At 28.2% G+C, this 25,946-nt stretch overlaps 1 protein-coding gene across 1 annotated transcript in view; it reads left to right on the top strand.

Annotated features, from left to right (window-relative positions):
• Positions 1–208: 208 nt before the first annotated feature.
• LOC123301121 (potassium voltage-gated channel protein Shaw-like) overlaps positions 209–25,946 on the top strand; it is a 128,444-nt gene continuing 102,706 nt past the window's right edge. The window contains exon 1 of the mRNA XM_044883853.1: positions 209–405. Within this exon, the coding sequence (XP_044739788.1) occupies positions 212–405 (194 nt within the window). The 5' untranslated portion in view covers positions 209–211. The remainder of the gene's footprint in view (positions 406–25,946) is intronic.

The following is a 25,946-nucleotide window of genomic DNA, read 5'->3' as shown; positions in this document are numbered from 1 at the left end:
AAAACAAAAATGGTCTCATTGATAAATCACTAAAATCGCTTCGGTTTAACATTTAAGTGCTATTATTATACCATTACATGTTAATGAGCACACCAAAATTTTTTTTATGGAAGTGATTTTAATGACAAGGAGTATACTTATCACATTAATATTTTGTTTGTTTCAGAATTATAGAAGATATTTGATTAAGTAATGTTATTTTATTACGATAATGGATGGCGAAAATCGTATAATATTAAATGTTGGTGGAATTCGATATGAAACATATAAAGCTACGTTGAAAAAGATACCTGCAACGAGATTATCTCGTTTAACTGAAGCATTAGCCAATTATGATCCAATATTGAATGAATATTTCTTCGATCGACATCCAGGCGTTTTTGCTCAAGTTCTAAACTACTATAGGTAAGTTAATAAAGATAGTTACTTCATAGTATTTAAGTTGCCTGCTTTCTGAAAAAAAAACAGTGTTTTACACCCAACTTTAAAAACTCCCAAAAAGTTGGATTATTTTCGCATAATTCTACCATTGCTTTAGTGCATGTTACATTTACTTAGTTTTTAACCCCAGAACTAAAAAAAAGGGGTGTTTTAAGTTTAACCGCTATGTGTGTGTCTGTCTGTGGCATCGTGGCGCCTAAATGGATGAACCGATTTTAAATTTTTGGTTTTGTTTGAAAGGTAATTTAACGGAGAATGTTCTAAACTATCCGAGTTAAGGGTTCTGTTCCCGAAAAAAACTAAAAAAGTGGTGAGGATCTTCAAAATTCCTTAAGGAAAAAGGTAATTCCATGGAAAGTGTTCTTATATATGTTACAAGTGCAAGTTTAAGGTTCCGTACCCGAAAAATTTGTTTGGTTGTTTGGTTTTTTTAAATTTTGTAAATTTCACTTGTCTCTTGTGTATTTAATTTTATTACTTTTGAAGGGAAGATTACTATGGTTGAACTTTGATCATAACATGAGCGTAGAAAGCTATTGATCAACAGACTCAGAAACTCAATCATAAAATTAATATCCTGGCGAAGGTGAACTTTAATTTATTCACATAAATTCAAAGTGCAATTATGTTAATAGATACGTATTTATACATATTTATGATTATTATTCTTTAGTATTATATTATTTAGTATTCATGTATATATCAAAAAAGAAATACTGAAAAACGTGAAATAATTTTTTCTTTAAATTGAAAATAAATTTTTTTTTATAGGCGTGCAGGTAAATTCACAAAACATTCATTATAATGCTATTTAATGGAAATAAAAAGTAAATGAATTTAATTAATTTCTTTGAAACCATTTTCATTTCTCTCTTTTGAATTTACTTTTTCATGGAAAGATTTATGTTTGTTTCTTTATTATATATATAGGAAGGTCTTCTAAAAAGAATGAGACTATGTTAGCAAATAATACGTTTTAGGGATAAGCTACTGCAATAAAAAGTAGAAAATATTTCTTCTTATGACTGTGAAAGTTGGGCGAGCACAATTTATAATATCAAGGCTGATTCGAAGCGGCTCAATCTTTTAAAAATGGTCATGTATGAATGATTCATAATAAAAATTATTTTCGCTGCATTTTCGTACAGTAAAATTTTGTCTCTAAAAGAGTATATTTATTAAAATGTTTCATATAAAACTAAAAAACGTATGTATATTAGATATGGTAGAACCGATGGGAGAATCAGGTCGTACTTACCATAAAAATGCATTGTCATCCGCTTTACTATGAATGCAAAATTTCAGCTCGGTCAGAAAGGGGGAAGTGGATCAAATTTAACTTGCAAGATTTGATTACAGACAGACAAAGAGGCAGGTGAAACTAAATAAAAGCTTGTAAAATAGAAATTTCTTTTCAATTTTAAAAAGTATCACTCTTCTTGAAAGACCCCATGCTATACGCATTCAAAAATAATAATGTAAAAATAACAGACTCATACAAAGTAGAAGTAAGAAAGTCGAAAGTATATTCATCGAATTTTGTAAGAAGTGACAGAATCTTTTATACCGGATCAAATTACCTTGCCTAGCGAATTATTATGGCGCAATTGAACCCATAAGTAATTTAAAGCATGGCATATGAAGTAAAAAGTGTTTGCTACATTTTTTGGCAATTTTTATTGGTTATTGAGATATTTAGCGAAATTAGCTCGAGAATGATTGGTCGAACAATATGTGCATCGACTAAAATCGTGTAGGTACATGATGTAATTTTACTATGGCAATTTTATCGGGTTTTTCGTGTTTTGGAATTGACTATACCCTATGGTTAGTATTTTTTGAGATATCTTCAAAATTTAACTAAATTTAAGGGTTTTTGTAAAGGACTTTGGACAATATCTCAAAAAATACAAATGAATTAGTTTAAAGAACTGAATTTTTGTATTTATTGGGTTAAAACTTCTATCTATCCAATCTATCTATCCAAGTAGGTTCAAATCACGAAGAAACAATTATTTTAAAGTGGAAAATCGTTTCTTAACAGAACTCTCAGAAGTGGGAAACATTTCTCTTATAAATTTCTCCTAGATATAGCCTAAAATCAGTGATACGACCAAAAATTAATTACATGCGTTGGACGATATTGTGGATCAATTTCTAAAAAGTTCCACAAAAAAAATGTTCAAAGTTTTCATAAATTTACTTACCACCACTATGAATACGTTCACCTTGAGATATGCCTTTCTGAAGGAGGGTATATATTGTACATTTTCTTAGTAATTCATAATTTATTCAACAATATATTTTGATTATTTATGAAATGAATAATCTTTAATTTATTAAAAAAAAGCGAGTTTAAATATATTTTAGATAAGAATCGATACTGTTACTTGTTGTCATAAAAAATACTGATCAGATGGAAACTATAGAAATAGATCAAAATACTAATTGCTGTTGCCGATAAGCAAAATCAACTTGTCTATTTATCGACAGGGATAATAGGGTGATCCATTCTTATCAAGTCAAGCATTTATCTTTATGTGTGAAAGTAACAAATTCAGAATTTTGTATAATTTTTTATCGTTATTTTTCTAATTTAAATTTTAGAATGTCAGTACTTTTTTTCTCTATAAATTGATTGCTATTAATTTTAGGCTATTGATTGCTTTTAATTTTAGGATACATACATATAAGTAAAATCACGAGTTGGTTTGATTACTCATTAACAAAAAATTATATTTAAGAAAAACCTGTTTCAAATAAGAGTTTCATGTTTTTTTTACAAAGGAAAATCAATTTGCTAAGAACATATGAATTTTCATTTAAGAAATAGAGTTGCCAGGTACTTTTGCCCTTCTGACTGAATAAGTTTCCGCCTATAACTGACGAAATATTCTAAAAAATGACTTCTTAGAAGAAAAAATTCCTGAAGGATTAATAGTTTTAATTTTATTCAATACACGCTGGTCATACAGCTTTCATTTCGAAAACTCACAAGTAAACATATTGATTAATCATGTAAATCTTCGATTATAATAGCACCTAAACAAATTGGATTCAGGGGGAAAATTGACAATCACTTAAAATAAAGGGAAGTGACGTAATTTTCCTTCCTTAACATAATATATAACAATTGGAAACATTATATATAACAATTTGAATACATTTAAATCGTTAGGTATATTGTTGTACAGTTTCATTAAAATCCATTCGCTAGTTTTTCCGTTAAAGCGTAACAAACAAACAAACATCCTTACTTTTACATTTATAGATTCTAATATATAGGGATAGGGAGAGAGATAATGAAATTAATTCAATTTATTATTTTATAGAAATTTAATCCATTAATTTGGGATACAAATATTTATATAAAAAATATAATTTCAATTTTCAATTTAAATTCAACACCTTTTACATTAGGGATTAAAAAAGTTTGATAAATAAATATTAATTGATAATTTTCATTAATAAAATTAAACAAAAAGGTATATAATTAATTTTGTTAAGCTCCCCTTTTTCGTGCCCTTAGAAAAAATGAAGAGAGAAATATTTTATCGTTTTTTTAATAAATATCGTTATAGGAAATAAATGTTAAAAAATATTTATATAATTCGAATATCTTCTGAAAATAATATGTGGAGATGTGGAGATGAACCAACAACAGATTATTACTTTCATTAAATTCGTAAATATTAAAAAGTAACAAATAAATTGTGTAAAAATAATTAAATAAATAAATAATTGTAGAAAATAGTCAAATTAAAATAGTTAATGTTATAATTGTAAATGTGGGGGTAGGGATCGATGACTAAATATTCTAGGATAATAGAGAAGTTGCTTTAAATTGTTTTTTGTCACAAATTCATAGAATAATTCATCTAAAGTATATTTTGTAATTAAAAAAAAAAAAATTAATAATTCCATTTTTTTTATTAATTATTAATAAAAAATATAGTTATAGTTTTGAATAAATAAAACGGTAGTGACGTATGAACCTCCGTTGAGGCTATCAGCGAATCGGTTTCTATGGAAATTTACGTTATAATATAGTGAAAGTCAGCTGAGAGACAAACCATTTACTATTAGTCATTTTATTTTATGTCTTTTGAGTTTGTAGTTTGGAAAAACCATTTTCAATTGTAAAATTTCATGAAAAACCAATTTAAAAATTATTTTTAAATTTTTCTTAGTAAATTTTAGTAATCTTTTGAACAAAAATAAATTAAATTAAATAAAAAAACATGCAACTTCTCTATTGATCGTAGTATATATTTCTTGTGTTGAGTTTCCAAAAACGACCAATCTTGCTAGTTCGTTCCATGTAAATTTAGCTCAACCAAGTTGGTTATTGGTATGGTTACCTAAACATGCCGTAAAATATTCGAATTACTAGGTTCTTTCTTGAGTAAGATTATCTGTTACTAACATCATAAAATGAGGTACACTTTGCAATATTAATATAAGAAAATAATCTGAAGATATGTGCTTGTTTTCTTACCCAAATAAGTAAAGGTTATTTTGACTGTCACGTCGTTTTATTGCCATTCGAATTCAAAATAAAAAGTGAAAAAATTTGATAACTTAGTGTGCAAAAAATACATAGTGTTGAAGGCTAACGGTGCTCTATAAACAAAGACAATTTCCATTGCGATATTTTAATTAACTTTAAAAAACTTCATTCTCTTAATATAAATATATCGTATTTATATCACTGTATGTATAAACACAACTCAATGTTATTATAAAGATATAGTTATGGCGTCTGACGGCTGTAATTTAAGTTCATCTTTTATATAACATTTCATAAAACCTTATTTTATTAAAAATATTGAAAGAGATATATAGGTTGGGGGTAATAGTTGGTTACATTGATTATGAACAAACAAAAAGCTTTGTATAATAAATATCTCATTTCTCTTTAATAAACCCTAGATCGTGAATATGTCACAATTCGTTAAAAAACATGAGGTCATCTTTTGAATATGTCATGATTACTGTGTTTATGATGGTATGGAATGGCTTTTTGCTGAGATGTTTTTTGATTATCATTTTCTTTGAAATTCATTTTGTGTATTGGCTACCTTATACTTTATTTTGACATAATAAGAAAAACATTTTATATTCATATTTTCAATATATAAATAAATTTGTTGAATGTTTCTTCCGGATATATCCTGAAAAAAATAGCTCAAGGAATACTATAAGTATTAGTGATAATATTACATGATTTCATAATATGACCGATATCAATAGTGATGTTACGACTGTCATAAGCTTGATTTCTAGAAATAGAAAGACCGGAACGGTTATTTTCTCGAGGATTAGGGATTCCAATTTTTCACTTGGAAAAAGGAAATGTTTGGATGAACAAAGTAAAACCTTAAATTCGTGTACACGACACTACTTATATGCAATAAGTATTAAAACCGTTGTAGCTAAAATGGAAGAAAAAAAAAAAACCAAAATGTACAGCAATAATTCATTTCCCATCTAGAGGCTAAAGGTTGTTGGAGGATCAAAAAATTTTCGGTCATGCACACTCTTGTATTCATTAATCGTACATAACTTGATCATCATGTCGTTATGATTTTAATTTCTATTCTTCAATCTTACCGTCGTAAATTTGTCTGATTATTTACACTAAAGTTCCTCTAATTAACTCGATAAAAATTACTTTAAACATAGTCATATGAATTTTGCGCTCTGTAAAATAAAAATTTCAATCAAACTTCTGAAGCCACTCTCTCTCTTATCCCTCTTACCTGAGGTTGAGAATCCAACCTGTCTTCTTTGGGATTTTCATACTTTGACAACTTTGACTGTGATCGAGCTTGAAGGTTTTCGCTTTTCTGCCGTTATAAATTCTTATGCAAATCATCCAACTCCTTATTTGTTTAAAGTCAGTCAAAGACATTGCAAGCTGGTAAGAGAGTGAAAGAGACTATACCAAATGCAAGGCTTTCAAGTTCAGGGAAGTTATTCTCCAAACACAACCTTACTTTTCATCATGGCAAATAACATCGAAATATGAGCTATACGTGTTTAAGTCCTTCAAAACTGTTAATGCAGTTAAGAAGCTTAAAATAATTTTAAAGTATTTAAATGACCACTGCATGTACATAACGAGAAAATGAGTTGAGAGATAATGAATTTACAAGGAAGAAAAAATATTCTTGGAGCGAAAATCAATTTAACTGTGCTACAAAAGGTATCTTAGCGCGAGATACTTGTTTCTTGTCTCAACCAAGTTTTCGTTTTCCTTCCAATATTCTTTATTCCAGAAAATCATTTTTTCTGTGTACAGCCAGTCTATTTAATCATTCAATATCTTAAAAGTTACGAGTATAGGAATAAATAAAACCAACAAGTTCACTAATTGAATGTGAGTAGAGCCGCAGGATACGTTTGTTAATCCTTAAAATAAATTTAATAATTCAATAAATTAATAAACAAAAGTTGTTGTTGACGTTTTATTTTAAAATTTGCTTTATATAGCTCATCCTTTTAGCTGCTGGTTATATACACAGCTTTCGTATTAAAGAGTGTCGTGCCTTGGCTCACAGTCTCAATTTGTATGTTTTTTCATACATAATTTGTTTATATGCACCAGCTAAAATAATCAATTAACACCATTAGTTCAACACGTTTTTAAATGTATAGGAACAGAAATATATTAATATGCTATCGATAAAAACTTTATCAACTACATTTTATTATATGTATAGCCCATGTTACAACAAAACTATTGTATACCATAGGCCACCCCCATTTGTACCTTGGATCACCTCTGTTCGAAGATGTTAACTTTAATATACCACTTTTTAAGATCTTGAAAACTCTTTTTACCCGACGGTCAAGGAGTGGTTATGTTTATTTGTATGTATGTACGTATAATTGTTTGTAAATGTCTTTATTACCTCGTACCGTTAAAAACTTTCGATGGACATCGACATTTAAGGAATCGCTATATTCGTCATGAAAACCCAAATGTGCTTAAGTAGGTGTTTAGGAGTATATTATTTCTTTAGTGTCGGGACACAAAAGTAAAATAAAATAAATAATTAAAAAAATCAAAAAGCCAACTGTGCTTTATTAAATCTGGAAAGAAAAAACAAGTATAATATAGTTCACAAAGAAACTTTAACGGGCGGGGTTCATTATTGGGGAGATTTGAGCCGGTTTAGATTTTAATGGGCCCCGAATGTTAAAGTCGCTGTGCTAACTATTTGATTAGTTTCTTTCTTATCAGATTTTATTATATTAACACAATCGGGTTTTTGTTTTTTTAAATTATTTACTTTATTTTTTATTGATACTACTCTATTTGATGTGCCAACCAACCTACAACAAACAGTAAAATTACATGGTCAACCATTTTCTACATTGGCCTTCCCTATCGAGCAACTGTTGCCTACAAAGAGTCGTTGTTTCGTGAGTTTAAATGTTTCTCAAGAAACTGACGAGAGCTAGTAACGACGCGTCTTTCTTTATTAAATATAAGGTAGGAGTAAAGTATTGTTTTTGAAAGCAGTTACGGATTGCATACAAGTAAAGCAACCAAATTTTTGCCTGGAAAATCAAAATAACATTTTTAACTATAATTATTAAGTAACGTAAGTTAATTGCATATAAATTACAGCCCCACTGAAATCATTTGATAACGTTTTTTTTTAAATCCCTATCTATCAATTATAATTTAAATTGCCAAATGGATAAAAAAGAGAATTTAAAAAAAAATCTTAATAATTTTAAAGACAAGAAATTTATCATTTTTTCCGAAAATATTCACTTGTAAACACAGCCCGCTCTCTAGTTTTATCCGTATTTCACCTATTCCTTATCTCAGTAAAAAAGAAATATCAAAAATGCGGCCTCCCTAAAATTAAATATTTCATTTCGTTTCCAATTTTTATACAAGAAGGGTTATTCAAGGTACATTATCAACATCTTACCCTTTCTCTACCCCAACGCAAGCTCTCTCATATCTTGTTTTAATTAGACCAAAACCATAATATCCTTTCAACTCCATTATTTTAATTTATAACAGGTATTATTATGACAAATAATTAAAAATTTGGGTACTGTTTCATGTCTACCAAGTTAACGGTATCAGTAAACTCTTTCTTGTATATAATTTGACAAGTATGATGAGGGTTTAAATTAAAAAAATTTATTTAAAAAAAATTTTGTTTATATAGATATTATACTGAGAAATGATTTTTTAATTTGTGTGGTTTTTTTCCCTCTATATACGTGATAATACGGAAAAAATGATTTTAACTCGAAAAATCGATTATAAAATGGATTTTTACGTTTTAAAGAACTCTGTCTCTTAAAAAGATACTTATATTAGTACGTAAGTTAGTCGTGCTTTTTGGAATGTCACACAGTATTTAACTAAACTTTAGGTCATTCATATACGCATACACAGGTGTTGAGAAAGAAAAATTCATCGAAAAAATGATTTTTAAATTTCTACTATTGATGTATTTTATTCGGGTAATAGCGCTTCAATTAATTGATAAAAATCGATTTAATAGTTGAAAATGTAGTTATTATCAGTCGGTTTTATAAAATGAAGAGAAAAAAACTCCTTTTTTTCGAAATTTTATTTATGTTAAACTTGAACAGAATCTTCGGGAAAAAACAAAATGTGTAGAGTCATAAAGTTCTGATACCATGAATACTATATTTCATTTTCTTACTTATTATTTTTTGAGAAAAAAAGAAAGTAAAATAGGAAGTTCTTTTATGTAAAAAATATTTTTTTTTAAATTTGGTTTCTATTATAAGCGGAACTTATATTGCAATAAATATTGAATCAAATTGAATGCTTGAATGCTACAAAATAAATTCAGAATTGAATATTAACTGAAAAGCTTCTTTTTGTTATGCTTTTTTTTTGCTTTTGCAGGATAATATCTTTGAAAGTATAAAAAAAAAGGTGATATTATTATTAATTTTTTATTATAAACTTAGGTTTAAAATATTTAATACAATTCAATTTTTTACGAAAGAAAGATGTAGGATTAACAATATTTTGAAAGGTCAACAGGAAATAATTGTTTATATGATGAATTTCTAAATATAAATTTTCAATACATTAAAGAAATAAACGAAAATTTTCTGTCAAGGCTCAAAACATTTATTCATACAAACAAAATTTTTGTTGTCTCTATATAATAGATTTGTTAACTTACCGAATTCACTTTTGTTGCAAAAAATCGTTGGAAAAATACTGGTGATATAAATAAAAAGATGAAAAAAAAAAGTTTCAACAGAGAAGACAAAGGTGCTAGAACTGAGACAACAATGCGTCTGTAACTATAATTAGATGAAGACCGATAATACGGCTGCAGGTTGCGACCGGAAAACTACAGACAACTTCCCGAGTGCAATCGCTTACTTGATTGGCAAATTGAATTGAATCCATAACCATCCAGTTTCAAACAATACGAAGCTAATACTTTGAATTGAGAACGATGAGATGTCAAAGCGTTCTTGGCCTCTTGGCTGATGGAGTAGGTATATTGTTCAGCCAAACATTCTGAAAGTAAAATTAAAATACATTGTGCAAGTGAAAAACTAGTGTATTTCTTTCGCAATATTACTCAGAAATTTTTATATGTCATCGTAAATTTGTGTTATTTTATAACATTTTCATAATATTTTTCTATTATATAAAATGAGCATATGGGTCATAAATGTCAAAATCTTAATTAGTTGTGACAAAAATAATAACATGTTGCGAATTTTTATTAATTTAATTAAATTAAAAATAATAATTTCGTATCATCAACAATGTAACAATGATATATGACAATATGTTTTCTGAAATATATAGGGTGAAAAAAGTCATCAAATCGCCGTTGGTACCGTTGTACCGTAGTTTACAAAGTGACTTTTACAGTCGAGCCTTATTAAAGTTAAGAGCCGCCACGTAAACTACTGGACTTGTTTCTTTCTCTTCAGATTTTATTCAATATAGTCGGGTTTTTGATTTTTTTAAATTAATTTTTTTTTTTTAATTTACTGGAATTATATATTGCACAGATCTCATTGGTACCTACATAGAAGACATAATATCGAGAAGTTCTAATCGTATGTATATTACTCTATTCAAAGATGGATTACTTAATCCATCTGCCATCGTTTGACGTCAGATTATATAAGCAGTCAACATAATGTAATTGATAAAGCTTAAACAATACAACTAAATCCAATATTATCTCTTTGTTCAATAATAGAACTACACATAGATAATAAATATTTATTATAACTAGCAGACCCGGCGACGCGTTTCTGTGGCTAAGGTTCTTGTTATATTACATTGTAGTAGACTATTCACGGGGAACAGTAGAAGGACATGACTCAGCAATAGCCTTTCATATACCTTAGGCTCAGCAACACGTGGTGGCTCTATTAAATTGTAACTTATATGAAATGTTTGTATTTTTTACATAGCGCCATATGTTGAATACTTACTCAATCCAGTCAACACATATCGCCATCTGTTAGAATCGTTTGGAGCTAACATATAATTGTGACGGTCAAATAGTAGACAAAAAATTTGCAATAAAATAATATTGCGACTATAAATTGAGATGTAAGCTATCCTATCTTTCAAGTTGGATGAAATTGCACACGGTGTGCAAATCAAATATAAAATCGGTTCAGTAGTTTAAGAGTTCATCGCGGACAAACAACGCGACACGTAATTGAATCCTATCTTTCAAGTTGTATCAAATTGTACACGGTGTGCAAATCAAATTTAAAATCGGTTCAGTAGTTTGGAAGTCCATTGCGGACAAACAACGTGACACGTAATTTTTTTATATAAAGATAATTAGTTGTCTATGGAACTACAACAACAAGTTTTTTTTGATCACGTAATATATTTTAACGGTATTGTGATTTTATGTGTGTTTGCTTTTTGCAGGACAATTGGTACACTTTTTGTGTGTAACAACAAAACAATAGTATATCATACAGGTTATTATGACTAATAAATTTATATATTTTAACATTTATAGCTTTTTTTCTTTACACTTAACTTATATACGAATTATCTGTATGAAGTAATCGGTTTTTAAAATTCGCAAATGAAGGCTTTGTCTAGTAAGTGCATAAGTTGTTCATAAAAGTATATTTAAAGTGAAAACAAAAAAATAATTTCGGCCTTAGATACCTTTTTTAAAAAAAAATCTAAAGTCTCTTAATGTTAGTTAATATCATTTCGTTTTAGAACTTCGGCTCAAAATATGGTATATCTTTCCTAAGTATTGCAGCCAAAAATGAATAAATAAATAAACGGTTTTTTACGATCAATAACTCTAAGTATAGTTCTTTTTAACCAAATTCAAACAAGGAGAAGGTTCTCAATTCAACTTTTTTTTATGTTTGTTACCTCAGAACTTTTGACTTGATGAACCGATTTTGATGACCATCCATGAGAGAGTGCATTAAGTATGTGCGCGATAAACGGACAAATAACTCGATATCACGCCAACCGATTTTGATGATCCTTTTTTAAGTGCCAAATAAGTTAGTGCACTTTAGATTTTTTGAAGTTGTTTTTTTTTATTAAAAGTTTTTTCATGTTGTAATTTTTAATTATAAAATTTATAAGCTTTCGATTGAATTGTTTGTAAAATAATTCATTTTTTCACTTCATGCCTACCTTCTAACCCTCGATACAAAGCGAGGGAAGGTGATAAAAATTGTTTGCTTTCGTATTACAAAACTTTAAAATGCAACCAGTCGAATGAATTTCAGATAATCCCGATAACACCCGATGAGAGATTCTAAAGACACAGATGTTTGAAATTTCACAAATGTTTGAATTTCTTTTAAGGCAAATGCTTTTTTTGATGTCGAGATTGCATTTTTTTTAAATATATATAGAAAAGCCTGAAGCATTACTTTTTGTGCAATTTAGGCACAATGGAACTTTCCGAATTACAGTTTTTCACAATCGTATCTTATATGTGATATAAACGAAAATACTGTTTCAAATAAATTACAGCAGAATGGTATTGTTTTTATCGTATAGACCAGAACATATATGACTATATGTGGTGGTTTAGGAGACATGTTCTTTTTACATTTAATGTAAAAGTGTTTTATGTTACGTACAGAGGATAAACTTTATTTCTTTTTCCTGCAATAATTTGTACTGCTTGTTGGAAAAATAATCAACAACTTTTTCATTGATAATACATTGATTTTGAATAAAACGACAAAATATTCATACGTTGTAACTTTTTTATTGAAACATTTTTGCGGCTTGAATCTAATGTTTTCAAATTTTTGAGTGAAAAATTCCTTTTGACACGTTGAGCACTTTTTTTGTGTACAAAAATTGTGGAACTCGCATCATCGTTGTTTGTAATTGAACTCCTCCTAAAAGGATGGACCGGTTTGATAAAATTTTGTATAGGTGATTTTAAGTGGGTGCGAGGATGTTTTAAATTCACAACTCGGTCCACTACAAAATGTTTATGAGAGCTCTGATCACTTTGGTGATCAGAGTTGTCACCAAAAAATTAAATCTCATGTAATAAATGGTGGAAACGCACATAAATATTATGCTACATAACATCTTACTATTCAAATGTATTTATTTGCGCTCCCACCATATTTATCTAGAATTGTAATGTATTTATCTAAATTCTAGAACAGTTATTTGAATAATATTGAGGCATTATTTATTATAATTACTCAGGTATTGCGAACAGGTATTTATTAAAGCTATATGCAAGCGCAGCGATCTCCACTGCCAAAGGCTTCCGCCAGGCCATAGGCCAATTATTCCTAAGTTTTAAGTTTTCAATTCCGTGGACAGTCCCTTGACTGACTACCTTTTTTTTGTTTGTTTGTTAAATTAATAGTCTACAAATAGGTACCAAAACGCGAGTTTATGAGCTCAAAGCTATTTCATAACCTCAAATTTTCGAAAATTTCGAAATAATCTTTCATCTACGAGAAATTTGTTTTCACAAAAAATGTACGTTATCAGAAAGTAACATTCATTCCACTTCAAAATCGGGTTTGAATTTTTTCAATATATTTTTTTTTTCAGTTTATAGAATGTATTATGTACTAAATATTTATTATAGTTATCTGAGTAATATAATGTGAATTTTGTCTCACATGATTGTTGCAAAAAAAGTCAAACTTACTTCACCATTACATTGCATTTTCAAATTTCTATCTAAATCTGCAAACTTCATGGTTTTCTTACATAATACGTTGTCAATGATTTTTTTTAACGCATATAATATCACAAAACTCACTTTTTCATTCTTCTCATTTCATTTCTGTATCCCTAAGCTAAATTAAATTTAAAATTGAGAAGTTTTTAAATATTTTAACGATTTTAATTTTTTTTTTTTTGTTATTTGCTAATCTATCTGTTTATCTATCTATTTGCTGTTATATATCAAATTTAACAATTACATTAATATGCGGTTTTAAATTCGTTAAAAATTTCTTTTTATTCCACTTTTAATATTTAATATCGAATTTTCGTTCAAAGCAATAAGACAAGATTCTTGGTTGACAATTGCTTGAAAAATATCTTAAATTTGAATTTTTTTTTACAATCTCATAGTTTGGAAACTTTCCTGATTATTATTCACAACTTACAAGCAATTAGATCATCATTGATATTAGCCCTAAATTATCCCTTCTTTCTGCTGGTCTATTTTTACTGTAATAATAAAATCATAATATTTTTTATGGTGAAACAAAATGTATTAGTGCATTGAATATTTTTAAGTAATATTTCAAAATAAAAGAATTAGTAATAATAAGTAAAAGAGCTTTAGTATTTAAAACCATTAGTTTGATTAGAAAATTCTGTTGTATTTTCATTGAAAAAAATATAGTTATATTCATTTGTTATACGTTCTGTATCCAATATACTTGTAAATTTGGTAAAAGTATAAACTAAAAACATGTACACTTGCTCTTTTTTCGAAAAGTAAAGAAATAATTTCTCAGAAAATGCTCATCCATGACTAGGTTTATTGATTCCATATCTTCATTATTTTAACTATACCACTTTTATTTGTTAACCCAGTATGTGTGTATGTTGTGGCATTTTTCAACCATTTCCTGGAGTCTGAATGGTCCAAATTTTGCAGACTATTAGAAACCGATGACAAAACAGTAAAACGGTGGACTTTACCTGAAAGTTACGGGATTAATGATTAAAGATCAACGAAACCGTAGAATCGTAGAAGAATTCGATACTGGTATAAGATGTGTGCCTTTAAAACTAGCATTTTCCTGGTTTAAATATTAATTCATCAAGTTTCAAGCATATGTTAACATAAAAAAGCACCCTGCATACTAGCTGGCTATACAGTCAATGGCTGGCTATCGTAAAGTCAATTAATTTTGACTGTTGGATTATCGTATTCGCTGGGGAATTTTAAAACGAAGGCTACCACGATGAAGGCTTTAATTCCCATGCCTTCACCTGTCTCCACTTTTTCTAAACAACATAGGTTTTAATTTTTTAGAGCCCAATAAAGCCCATATTATTTGCTGACAATTATTTATTAGATATACCTAATATACTGTTACTGTTGAATTTGTATGGATGTTTTTATGTATAAAACAAAGAGGGATTCTGTATGGGTATGCATGAACGCCGCCGGTCAGACTCATCACTTGAAGTTGTAGATACGCAATACCAATCACACAAGTAACACATTACCATAACACACAATACACATTCCTTCTTTGTTTTATACAAAAGAACGTACATTAAAAGTCTTCTTACGTCATACATATTATGGCTAACGGGACAGCTTACAATCGGTATATAATATACATGTATATGTATATATATTCAAAAAAATCACAGAAACTGGTAGGCATAAACCTAATTTATAACATACCCCTACTCTGTCCAGTTCGCATTCGATGAAAATATAACTAAAAACACTTTCTACATATAACATATAAAAACTAATTTAACTCAGTTTTTAATATTTTAAACATATTTGTTTAATTTTAATATCTCTTTGAATCATGGTTAAGCTCCTGTATTATTACATAAAAAATCCATTTATTTATTCGCACATACATATACTTGCAACATGTTTATTATTTAAACATTATCATACAGGACGATTCACATTCTGAACATGAAGACAAATCATTAATAGACTTTTAAGATGTTATTAGCATGATTGTTTGTAAACAAAATTGATTATTTGCTCTAGGAAAACATTGATACTCAAGATTACTACTGTTATTAATTAGTGAATTAGTGAATTGCAATAGTGTCTGTCATTAATAATAACACTAACTACTTGAAGTAGTACATTTAAGTTTCTTAAGATTTAAATGTCTTTTAAGTTGGTAAATAGTTGTGTCAATAAATTGAACCAATGTAATCTACAGTTCTCGCATTTCTTAATTTTTGATGTACGAGCGCAAGGGCAATTTTGAATAAGAGGCTTTGGATAATAGTTTTTTTTATATGAAAACTGTTACTTATGTGAGTTGCATTGTGGGGGGGGGGCAGTTCCAAATATGGCAAATTAAAAATTTTGTTTAATTATTTAGCTTTCGATATTTCAAAAACCATTTTTTCTTCTAATGAAATTATAACAAAATTCATCATCAAAATTGAAAACAGGGTACAAATTATTTCAACCACATGTCTAAACTTGTGTTGGCGCTCGTACTACCAAAATATATAGATGTAATGACTATGAAAGTTATTATTATGATAATAACTAATAATTATGCATAATTTGTTATCGTGATAAAAAACGGTTAAATAAATTATGCATATTTTAAATAGAAATAAAATTAATTTATTTTGTAATAATTGGATAATTTGTAAATATTAGTATTAATTATTATTTTTTGTTTGTCTACTCAAATTTGTGCACAAACTAAAACTTCTTAATCGCTTTTAAATTCTTAAATGTTTGTGATACAATGCTATAAACTATCAGGACAAGATGTCGAGTTAATCTTAAGTAAAGAAAATTGGGAAATATTATGCATAGACCCTAAAGCACAACAATCGAGACACAAACAAAGTCTTAAAAGGAACTTGAAATCTTATCGACGAGAACTCAAGACTTTTCAAATTTAATCAGTACCTGGATGAGTCAATATTAATCCAAAAAATCTAAAAGCGAGAATACTGACTTATTATTTCATAAGTAGCAGCGTTAAATAATACCTGTATACCAGGAGTCGAACCCGGGTCTCAATGTTAATAAAATTTGTAAATCGACTTTGATGTTTAAATTTGCGTACAAAATTGAACAAACAAACAAAAAATATTAAATAAATAAGTAAGTGCAATAATTAAATATAAAATAAAAATCGTATGTTCAGTTGGTAAGGAGCTTGGCATGAATCTAAAAGATCCGGGTTCGATTTCTGGTATACGTTTATTTTTTTATATTTATTTAAGTATTAATTATTTCCTCAATCAAAATTATGAAAAAAAAATTAATCATTTTTCATGTAATAAAAAACTGAATAAAGATAAAAATTAAACTTAATTCTATAAAAAGTTTTTAGTACGTTAATTTGAGTTATTGCGATCTCTTCTATTAATTTTAATCTGCTAAGCTTAATCAGTGGCGAGATTTATAATTTTACTGTCACAATAAACGTTCGCCTGTATTTAATTGGTTTTCCATATTTGATACAAGAGAAAAAAAATATTTTTACGTATTTTTTTAATACATTGGGGATAATTTGTAAATGTTATGTTTATTTTTAAATTTCATAGAATAGATATTATAATCCCGACCTCTACAAATGCATGTAATCCTACAGGGATAGTGAATACTTTAGTACAGTGATGAGAGTAATATTAAGGATTAATCCCAATTGTCAACAAAATTCTCCGCTTTACACACTATACTGTTGAAGAGAACAAATATAAATATTCGCATATTTATCCTACAGGATGTGTATAAACACATAGTCAACAGTGATGGACCAGGAGTAGTTGGTGGCAGCGAATATTTATAAAAACATTTTCATCAACTTGGGCTAAAATTTTTTTTTCAGAATTCGCTCTTATTTGCTTTTACAAAAACATGTTTTGTCAGTACAAGAAAAAAAATGTAGCTCCTCCCCTTTTTTAAAAAAAGAACATTTTTTATCATATGATGGCAACAAAAATTAATAAAATTCTAATAAGCTTTTATAAAATTCTCAATATCATTTAAGGTTAGAAAATAGTTTAGGTAGCAATACAACAAAGTAATGACCAAATTCTTGTATTTGTTATCTGAACCAGCTTTACATGACCATTAGACAGATAAATTTTTTCCTGTTTTGCCAATGATCCATTTTTTTCATGTAGTCGATCTCTTATTTCAGAACTTTTCAAAGATAGTGCTGCGAACACCATTATTTAAATTTTCATTATTTTTATCACATTTTATAAAAAAGCTTCAATAATTTTCTCAGAACTTATAAAATTTTTCTATAATAATTGGATTTGATCCGATTCAATTACAAATTTTTTTGAAAAGCATTTAAATTTACCTAAAAATAGACGGTGCTCTATGTAACCAAACTTTCAACTCTTTGTTTGCACACAAAACGTAGCCATATTTCAAAAGTAACGCTTTCATTTCATTTATTAATACTGTGTAATGGTACATTTTTTCATTCCTATAAATTATAAATGTGAAAGCAAGGATGTTTGTTTGTTGCGCTTTCACGCAAAAACTTATAAATGGATTTGCATGAAATTTAACAATAATATAATAAAAAAAAGTTTAAAAAAAATTTTTAATCTGATATTTTACTGCTCTATCTATGCTCATCATATTGTACCATAAATTACAGATGTCTGTAAAAATTTAAAATAGTAAATGTCAAACAATTCATGGCCATCTTTTCTGATATACTCAATTTATTATTTACACTTTAAAAAATTGTAAACAGTACATATATATTAGCTTTGTAAAACAATCTCTTCGAGTGTTACGAAAGAGTGATAAGGGTGGAGGCTATAAAGCGGTGCTTTTAACTTTTAATCTCAGTGAAGCGGGCGGGTATCAATTAAGTTCATAAATAAAAATCAGAAAGTTATTGGCACGATTCGTACATTCCAACTAATTGACCTTGTTTAATGAATTGGATACATTCGATGTGGAAAACAACGGTGACGTAATTGAGTATTGCAACTATAATGTACAGAATATTCATGTTAAATAAAAACAAAAGCAATTATTGTTGTTAAAGTAAACAATACCCGAGTATATCATATGTGTGTTGTATTTTTAATTATAACAAAAAAAAATCTATGGGTAACTAGGCAAAACAGTAAAGGTGAAATTCTACCTCATAGTAAAGGTAGAGGAAAGTTGTCTAAGTCTTCCTGCCATCTAGATAAATGTTTCATGAAACTCTTTTCAAATAAGGGATAAGTAACTTATCCCTCTCAGGCGATTAATTAATTTATAAATAACAATGTAATCGAAGTTCATATTTATAGTCCTAAAAACGGACCTGAAATTAAGGAAAATTTACAATTTCAATTCAAATATCCCACCACTTCTATCAACTGAAGATGTTAGCAAATATTACGTAGATTTTGTTCCTTGTCTAAAATTTTTTATTTTCAAAATGCCTATTTGTATTTCACTCTATATTCGACAATTTTTCAAGCCAAAGTCATACTTGACAACATTCCTATACATTATTATAGTTAGGGTATGATCGATCCATTAACAGCATATATGAACATTAAAACAATACCGGATCACTACATTTCTAGAAAAAAAATGTTAAGCCATTAGTTTGCTATATATGCGAACATTATTCCCAACTAGAAGGTATGTAATGGAGTTCTATAACGTACCTACTATTCATTAGTATTCTCACAAATGTTCGAATATTAAAAGTGCCTTTCTTCAGAAAAAGTATTACAATATAGATTCCAAATAATATAAATAATAGTCGGATAATTTTAACAAATTATAAAATGCTCTTTTGAATACTCGAATTATAGACAGACCGTGGGACAGAAAAGGAGGTTTGTTAAATTACTAATATACATACTTGAAACTTCATGAGTGGCTTCCTTTTGACAAGTGTACCATATACTTCTCTCTACGACTTTTTCGAAAGCGCTGCTTTTATGAGCATGATATCGGCATGTTTAAGCTATCGCATCGTTTTGAAAAAACGCAGCCTACAATTCGTCAGACACTATGATCACGTGATAACATTAAATTATTAAACAGCAAAATGTATGAATTCAAAAACAAAAATATTTAAGTACGGCAAGCTCATCGATGCTGTATTTTTGTCGGTAAAAATATTTTACTTTTTTATGTTATCAAGTGGTCATAGGGTTAGAAAAATTCTCTGATGTGTTTTTTCAGATCAATAGCTTAACTAAGCCGTTTTCATTCGAAAAAAGTCGTAGAGAAAAATTTCGTAGACTCGGGAGCTACTCTAGATTATATTAATAATTTAAAAAAGCACCTTTTCTATCCCATGGTCTAATAGTCTCAATGCGAAACGCGAAACTACATACAATTGATGCTTAACATGGGAACACAAAATAGATTATATTTCTATCTGCTTATGAGGACGTTTAGAGAATGTATGTATGTTTCTCAATAACACCAAAACTGTTTATAAACACTGAGGCAAGCATTTTGCTAAGATATGAAAGATAATATGAATTTGTTTCGAAATTGCGCTATGCTCAAATATATTAAAAAGTGCATTACATTGCAAAATGAAAATGTGCGGTCTCTTTTAGGTAAAGTTGTATGGAATAGGCTTTGAGGGTCAAATGAATTGATTCAGCACAACTTCGTTTTCTTATTTGTGTGTTGAAAAGTTTGTACCGCTCTCAAAGTTCTCGATTTTCAAAATATTAAAATGAAGGCATTTTTATTAAAAATTGTAATAGGCTTTCTTCAATTCTTTTATAAATCAGTGAACGTAAAAAAAAGTTGGTACAGAGAACGAAATGTGTGTGCTCTCAGCCTTTATATCAATATTGAATAGGTAAAGCAAAATAAACAATAGTAGTTTAAATCGTTTAATATGAACTTTTTAAAAAATATTTTTCATTTTAATAAATATTTATAAAATTTAACTATTTATATAACAAAAAAAAAGCATTCATTGAAATTTTGTTATTTATTTAAACAATATTAAATAAATAATTATTCAGTTCAGGATTTTTATTTTTAGATTTTTTTTTCAAAAATAAAATTCAATAATGTATATTTCATGTATTTTATTTTATGAAGTAAAAAGATACAGTATATGTTATGGGGTTGTGCCTTGAACACTTTTGAGTTAGTTGCAATGTTTTGATATTTACGAGACAGCAATTATGTGTTTGCAATTGACAATCAAGCTTATTTATCTACCAGAAGGCAAATAATACTTTTTTTTCCAGTAAAATAGAAATCGACATTTTTAGTTTAGTAACTTTTTTTATATATTTGCTTCCCAGTATTTTGGGATTTTACTCATATTCCACCCAAACCACTGTTTATTGGGGGATATCACTGCTTATTTGTTGTTATGCTATATTTCAGTTTTAAACATAGAATGAACCTTGAAAGGCAGTTAATTGCAATTATTTTATCTTTTGTTAAAATGCAAATAAAGAAGTCGTCTATTCAGATAGAGTCAACAAAAAGAGTAATTGAGGATGATTATGGATGTGAGGAATAAAATTTCATTGGATTTGTATTCAATATTGGATCACTATAAGGGTGGAACAATGTATGTTAATTTAACAGTCAGAGATGTAAGAAGAACTATTGCTATTTTCAGAATGAACAGGTTTGCTTGAGAAAATAAGAAAAACCGAAGCGGGGAGAGGGTTTGTGTTCTGTGTAACGGAATTGAAACAATTGAACATCTTACAGAGGAATCCTATGGGGCAGTAGGGAAAGAAAGAGACAATCTTTACAGTCGCGGATTGAATAATACCAAATTGATTTTGGACGCTAAGCATATTGTAGATCTTTAAGCAGTGTATAAATATTTGCTCTTCACCTGGGAAAAGCGCTCACAATATCTTTGAATTTCAGTCTACCTTGTTTGACTTGTGACCATATTTTATTTTATTTTATAATTCATTTATTTCTGATTGGCGATTTAGTTTAAAATTTCTATTATTTATATTTTTATGATGTTTTTTTTTTGTGCGCTGTATTATCTTTCAATTTTATTCTGATTTTCTGTGTATAAGTTATATAATGTCAACAATGTATTACTTTTATTAGTCAATTGGCATATCAATAAAGTTTATTTTTATAAATAACCCGGATAAAATGTAAATTGTAATTCAAGCCACAATACTCTCCCCTATATTATATTTTGAAATAAAAAGACATATATTCTATTATACTTATTGAACTTGAAAATATTTTCAAATATAAATAATAAGAACCAATACGATCATGAAATATAATATTTTATTCATTTCCTTATTGAAATATTAAACTTAAATAAAAATATTCATAAAATTTATGGGTTTATTTTCTTTGTTACATAAAAATACGTTGTTTTTTACGCAGTATTAGAACAAATTGTTACTGACAACTTTGGATTACTTGAGAATTATTTTCAAAATAAAGAGAATACATTATTTGAATTTGATATTTTTAGAACGTTTAATGTGATAGTATTACGAGTTTAGTTTCAAGTTGTTAATTCCAATAAAAGAATCTCAATAATAGAATAAGAAATAAATAGAATAAATTGTTAATTCTAATAATAGAATAAGAAATCCGCATAATTTATTTTCCTGCAAAAACGGGTTGAGTTTTCAAGAGTGTGATTTTTCCTACTTAGCATTAAAAGAGTGATGCATGTTTTACACTTTGTTATCGATTTTGTTTTCTACGAACGTATTTTTTAATTTGTTAGAGGATATTTTTAACAGATGTTTTTTTCAATAATTTTCCTGAGATATTTTGTTTCACAACCACCAAATTCTAAACCATCAATTGGCTCGATTGGCTAAATTATTAAAATAGAAAAAAATTTATTAAATTATTTGAATGATTTTATAAATTTTTTTCTTATTTCACAATTTTACATTTAATTATTAATATTTTGTAGGCTTACACATAGAGGTCATGCGTTACTAACGCCAGATGTTTCCTTATGCATTAATTCCTTTGCCTATTTTAAATATTTATATAATTTAACATAACATAAAGATTTGTTATGAAGGGTGTGAAAAGCAATTCAAACAAAAACTGAGGTTAAAGTATCTACGGAAATGGCCTGATTATCAATACACACAGTGAAGTACTCTTTGAAAAGAAAGCCAGTTTCACACAGTTTAATAATAGTTGCGTTCTGAAAAAAAGCCATATTTTCAATGGCTCTTCTTTTTTTCCCAAACCTTACCCAATTTGCTCTTGCAAATGCTAAAATTGTTTACAGGTTGTGTATTACACATAAATAACAGTTATGCCAGTCAGTCAGTTAAATGTGATAATAGAGCTGGTCATTCAGATCTTAATCTTATTTTTTATTGTACATACATGAAGGTTGACTGGCCAGCTCTGTTCTTTCATTAATCAGTACCATTATTTCATAAATCAATCGGATTATTTTCTTATAAAAAGTGTTTGTTGATTAAAAAAAAATTAGCACAGCACAAATAACACAAGTAATGTTTCCAAAGTGACTTTTTTGCCAGACTCTTGACCAAAGACTTTCTAATGCAAATTACGAATAGAGACTCTACCCATCTAGTGTAAAATATGATCAATTACTCTGTTATTGATTTGCAAAAGTCTAGCATTCGTTATCACGGATGCAAATATGAATACAAAAGTTAAAATTAATTCAAAAAATCGGAGATTGCGAATGCAGATACAAATAGTAAGTGTGAGTATACTTTTACATTCTTTGATGATATTTTTTAGTGGTTTGTAAATTTGATATATAATTTTAAAACCTTAACTAAATTAGTTCCACATGTGTGGATTGGGTTGATATACCTGCTACACAAATTCTGTTACAGGGAAGATGACCCTTATATTCCATATTTGTGTGTATGTGTTTTATTATTCATTATATATCAGGTTATAATTATTATTTTCTGTAAACCCAACCAAAAGAGAAAACGTAAAATGGATCCCAGTTCTCAGTGTATTACACATATCTTAAACAAGAACATAAAAGTTTAATTTTAATCATGTTAGACTTGAACGATCTTCGTCTAGGGTGGATGTAGTAAAGCAAGATATTTTAGGAGTGGGATTAGGATGATGCTTGTTGAAATTTTAAAGACAGGATTTATTACCAAAGAAATGATACAAAAAAATTAAAAATGCCAAAGGCAAAAATTTCTGGAATGTTTGAAATTGTTTTAATAAAGCCTAAAATTACGAACCTCATCTTCGCTTATGCAATTTTCTTACTTTTCAAATACATAAAAAAAGTGGTTGAATCGACTCTGTTTTTATTGAATTTTTTTATTAATATGAAATTTGTTAGATTTTTACAATGATCTAAATTTAATAGTGTTTGATTTTGACTTAGACTCATAGATTGTTACCAAAAAATTGTTTGCTGGGTGAATTGCCTTGTGGTTTTTTGCATTATCTAGAAAATTATCCTAAAAAAAGTCTATATGGTTTAAGACGGAACTTTTTAACCTCCGTGCCATTGAGGTGAAGAGGGTTTATATCGTAAACTAAAAATAAAAAATTTTAAAATGCAAAATTCTAAATTAACCCGATAAAAGTTATAAAAGTTATAGCTTAATTAAAGAGAATTGGAGTAAATACTCACTGGGAGTACCGAGATTCAAGCCAGGGTCTTTGCGATTTATGCCAAGCGCAATAACCAACTGGACACACTGTGCAATTTGTTTCAACTTAACGCTTAGCAGGAATCTCCTTTCCTGCTAAGCGTTCCTGGTACGTGAGTATTTTTTTCTAATTCTCCTCAATTAAGCTACAACTTTTGTCGTTATAACAGTTTTTATTCGTGTACTTAGTTTATTAGTTAAACAACTTTATTATATCACACTTTCTTCACTTTTTGTAAACGCAGCAGATATTTCATTGCCCATCTGGAATATTTCTTCGGTGTACGGCTTGTGTCGCGTAATTAATTATGTAAAAATCAGCAATGATTTCTCACGAACTTTCTGTGCATAGGTACTTACTCTCGTATGCCTATTGCTAGTAAATTCACAAGTATAAAACCTATTTATTATACATACCTATGGGTATATGTAATTAGTAATTACTTTATACAATAAAAGTATTCTGTATACCGGATTAAACTTCTGTTTTTAATTTATTATTTGTTAGTTGAATAGTTTTCCAATGCAGATTTTCTGCCCCTGGTGAATTAAAACTTGAAAGCATGGGTAAAATTAAACGTGTTTTGGACTCAGACTCTTAAATTTCATAAATAATATATACTCCTTTCCATTTTTGTGTGTTGGTAATATGAGGTTTATTTTGTTCAAAATCGTATTTTATGTTTAACCCCTGTCATGAGAGTTATATTAAGATACTATGGACAACAGTTGACAATTGTAAACAGGATGATTTTTAAAAAAGTTTCTACCCTAAAATTTCGAAAGTGGGGCCAAAAAAAACGGAAAAACACATATCTTCTATTTTTAGAGGAAATGACAACATATAGTACCTATTTAGATTTGTTTATACGGGAACGTCTTCATTTCTAAACAGGGTCCACGTTATTTTTTTAAATGAAACTACATTAAATTCTTATTATTTACCACAAAAAACTTTCGTTTGAAACATTGGAACCTAATTTCAGGTATTTAAACGAAAAAAAGTTTCCACAAATCAAATTTGTAACCCGCACATATACAAAATCATTTTTGAAAGTTATATAATAATCATCACAGATTTGTTAACTACTATACAGGGCGGTTCATTTTATTTTGAGACTGAGCGTAACTCAAAAATTGAAAAGTTTTAAGCAAAAATTTTGTAGAAATTTGAATCTAAAAAATTCTAAAGCTATAATTGGTAGCAACTCGACCCTATATTCATTTAAAACACAATTTTTAAGGAAAGAGAGAAATAAAAATAGTACGAGGAAAGGTTTATTATAAAAATACAATAGTGAACTCAAACTAAAAGATTTACACCCAACGATAAACACCCATCCAAAAGCACGTAGTGATTGTGCACTTTCCTTTTTCTATATCTATATTAGATTTAAAAGTTTCTTTGCTAACACGACGTTTTAGTTTCTAAGTAGAATAAATAAAAACAAATTGTCAAGTTTGAATAATTCAGTATTTCAATTTAATCTTTTATAAATTCAACTATTATTTGGTACTTTTGTACCATGTATGAGAAATGTACATATATGAGAAAAAGAATGAACGTTGCATGACATGCTATATTATAAAATAGTGATGTACCGAGCAATCGTATTCGAAAGAAACTGTGCAAATGTTTTCTTAATGTTTTTTCAAAAAAAAAAAAAAAAAAACACAAGCCGTGGTTTCT

This window comes from Chrysoperla carnea, chromosome 5 (assembly GCF_905475395.1).
Source record: "Chrysoperla carnea chromosome 5, inChrCarn1.1, whole genome shotgun sequence".
In the NCBI taxonomy this organism is placed as follows: Eukaryota; Metazoa; Arthropoda; class Insecta; order Neuroptera; family Chrysopidae; genus Chrysoperla; species Chrysoperla carnea.
This window is presented reverse-complemented; position numbering and strand designations above follow the sequence as displayed.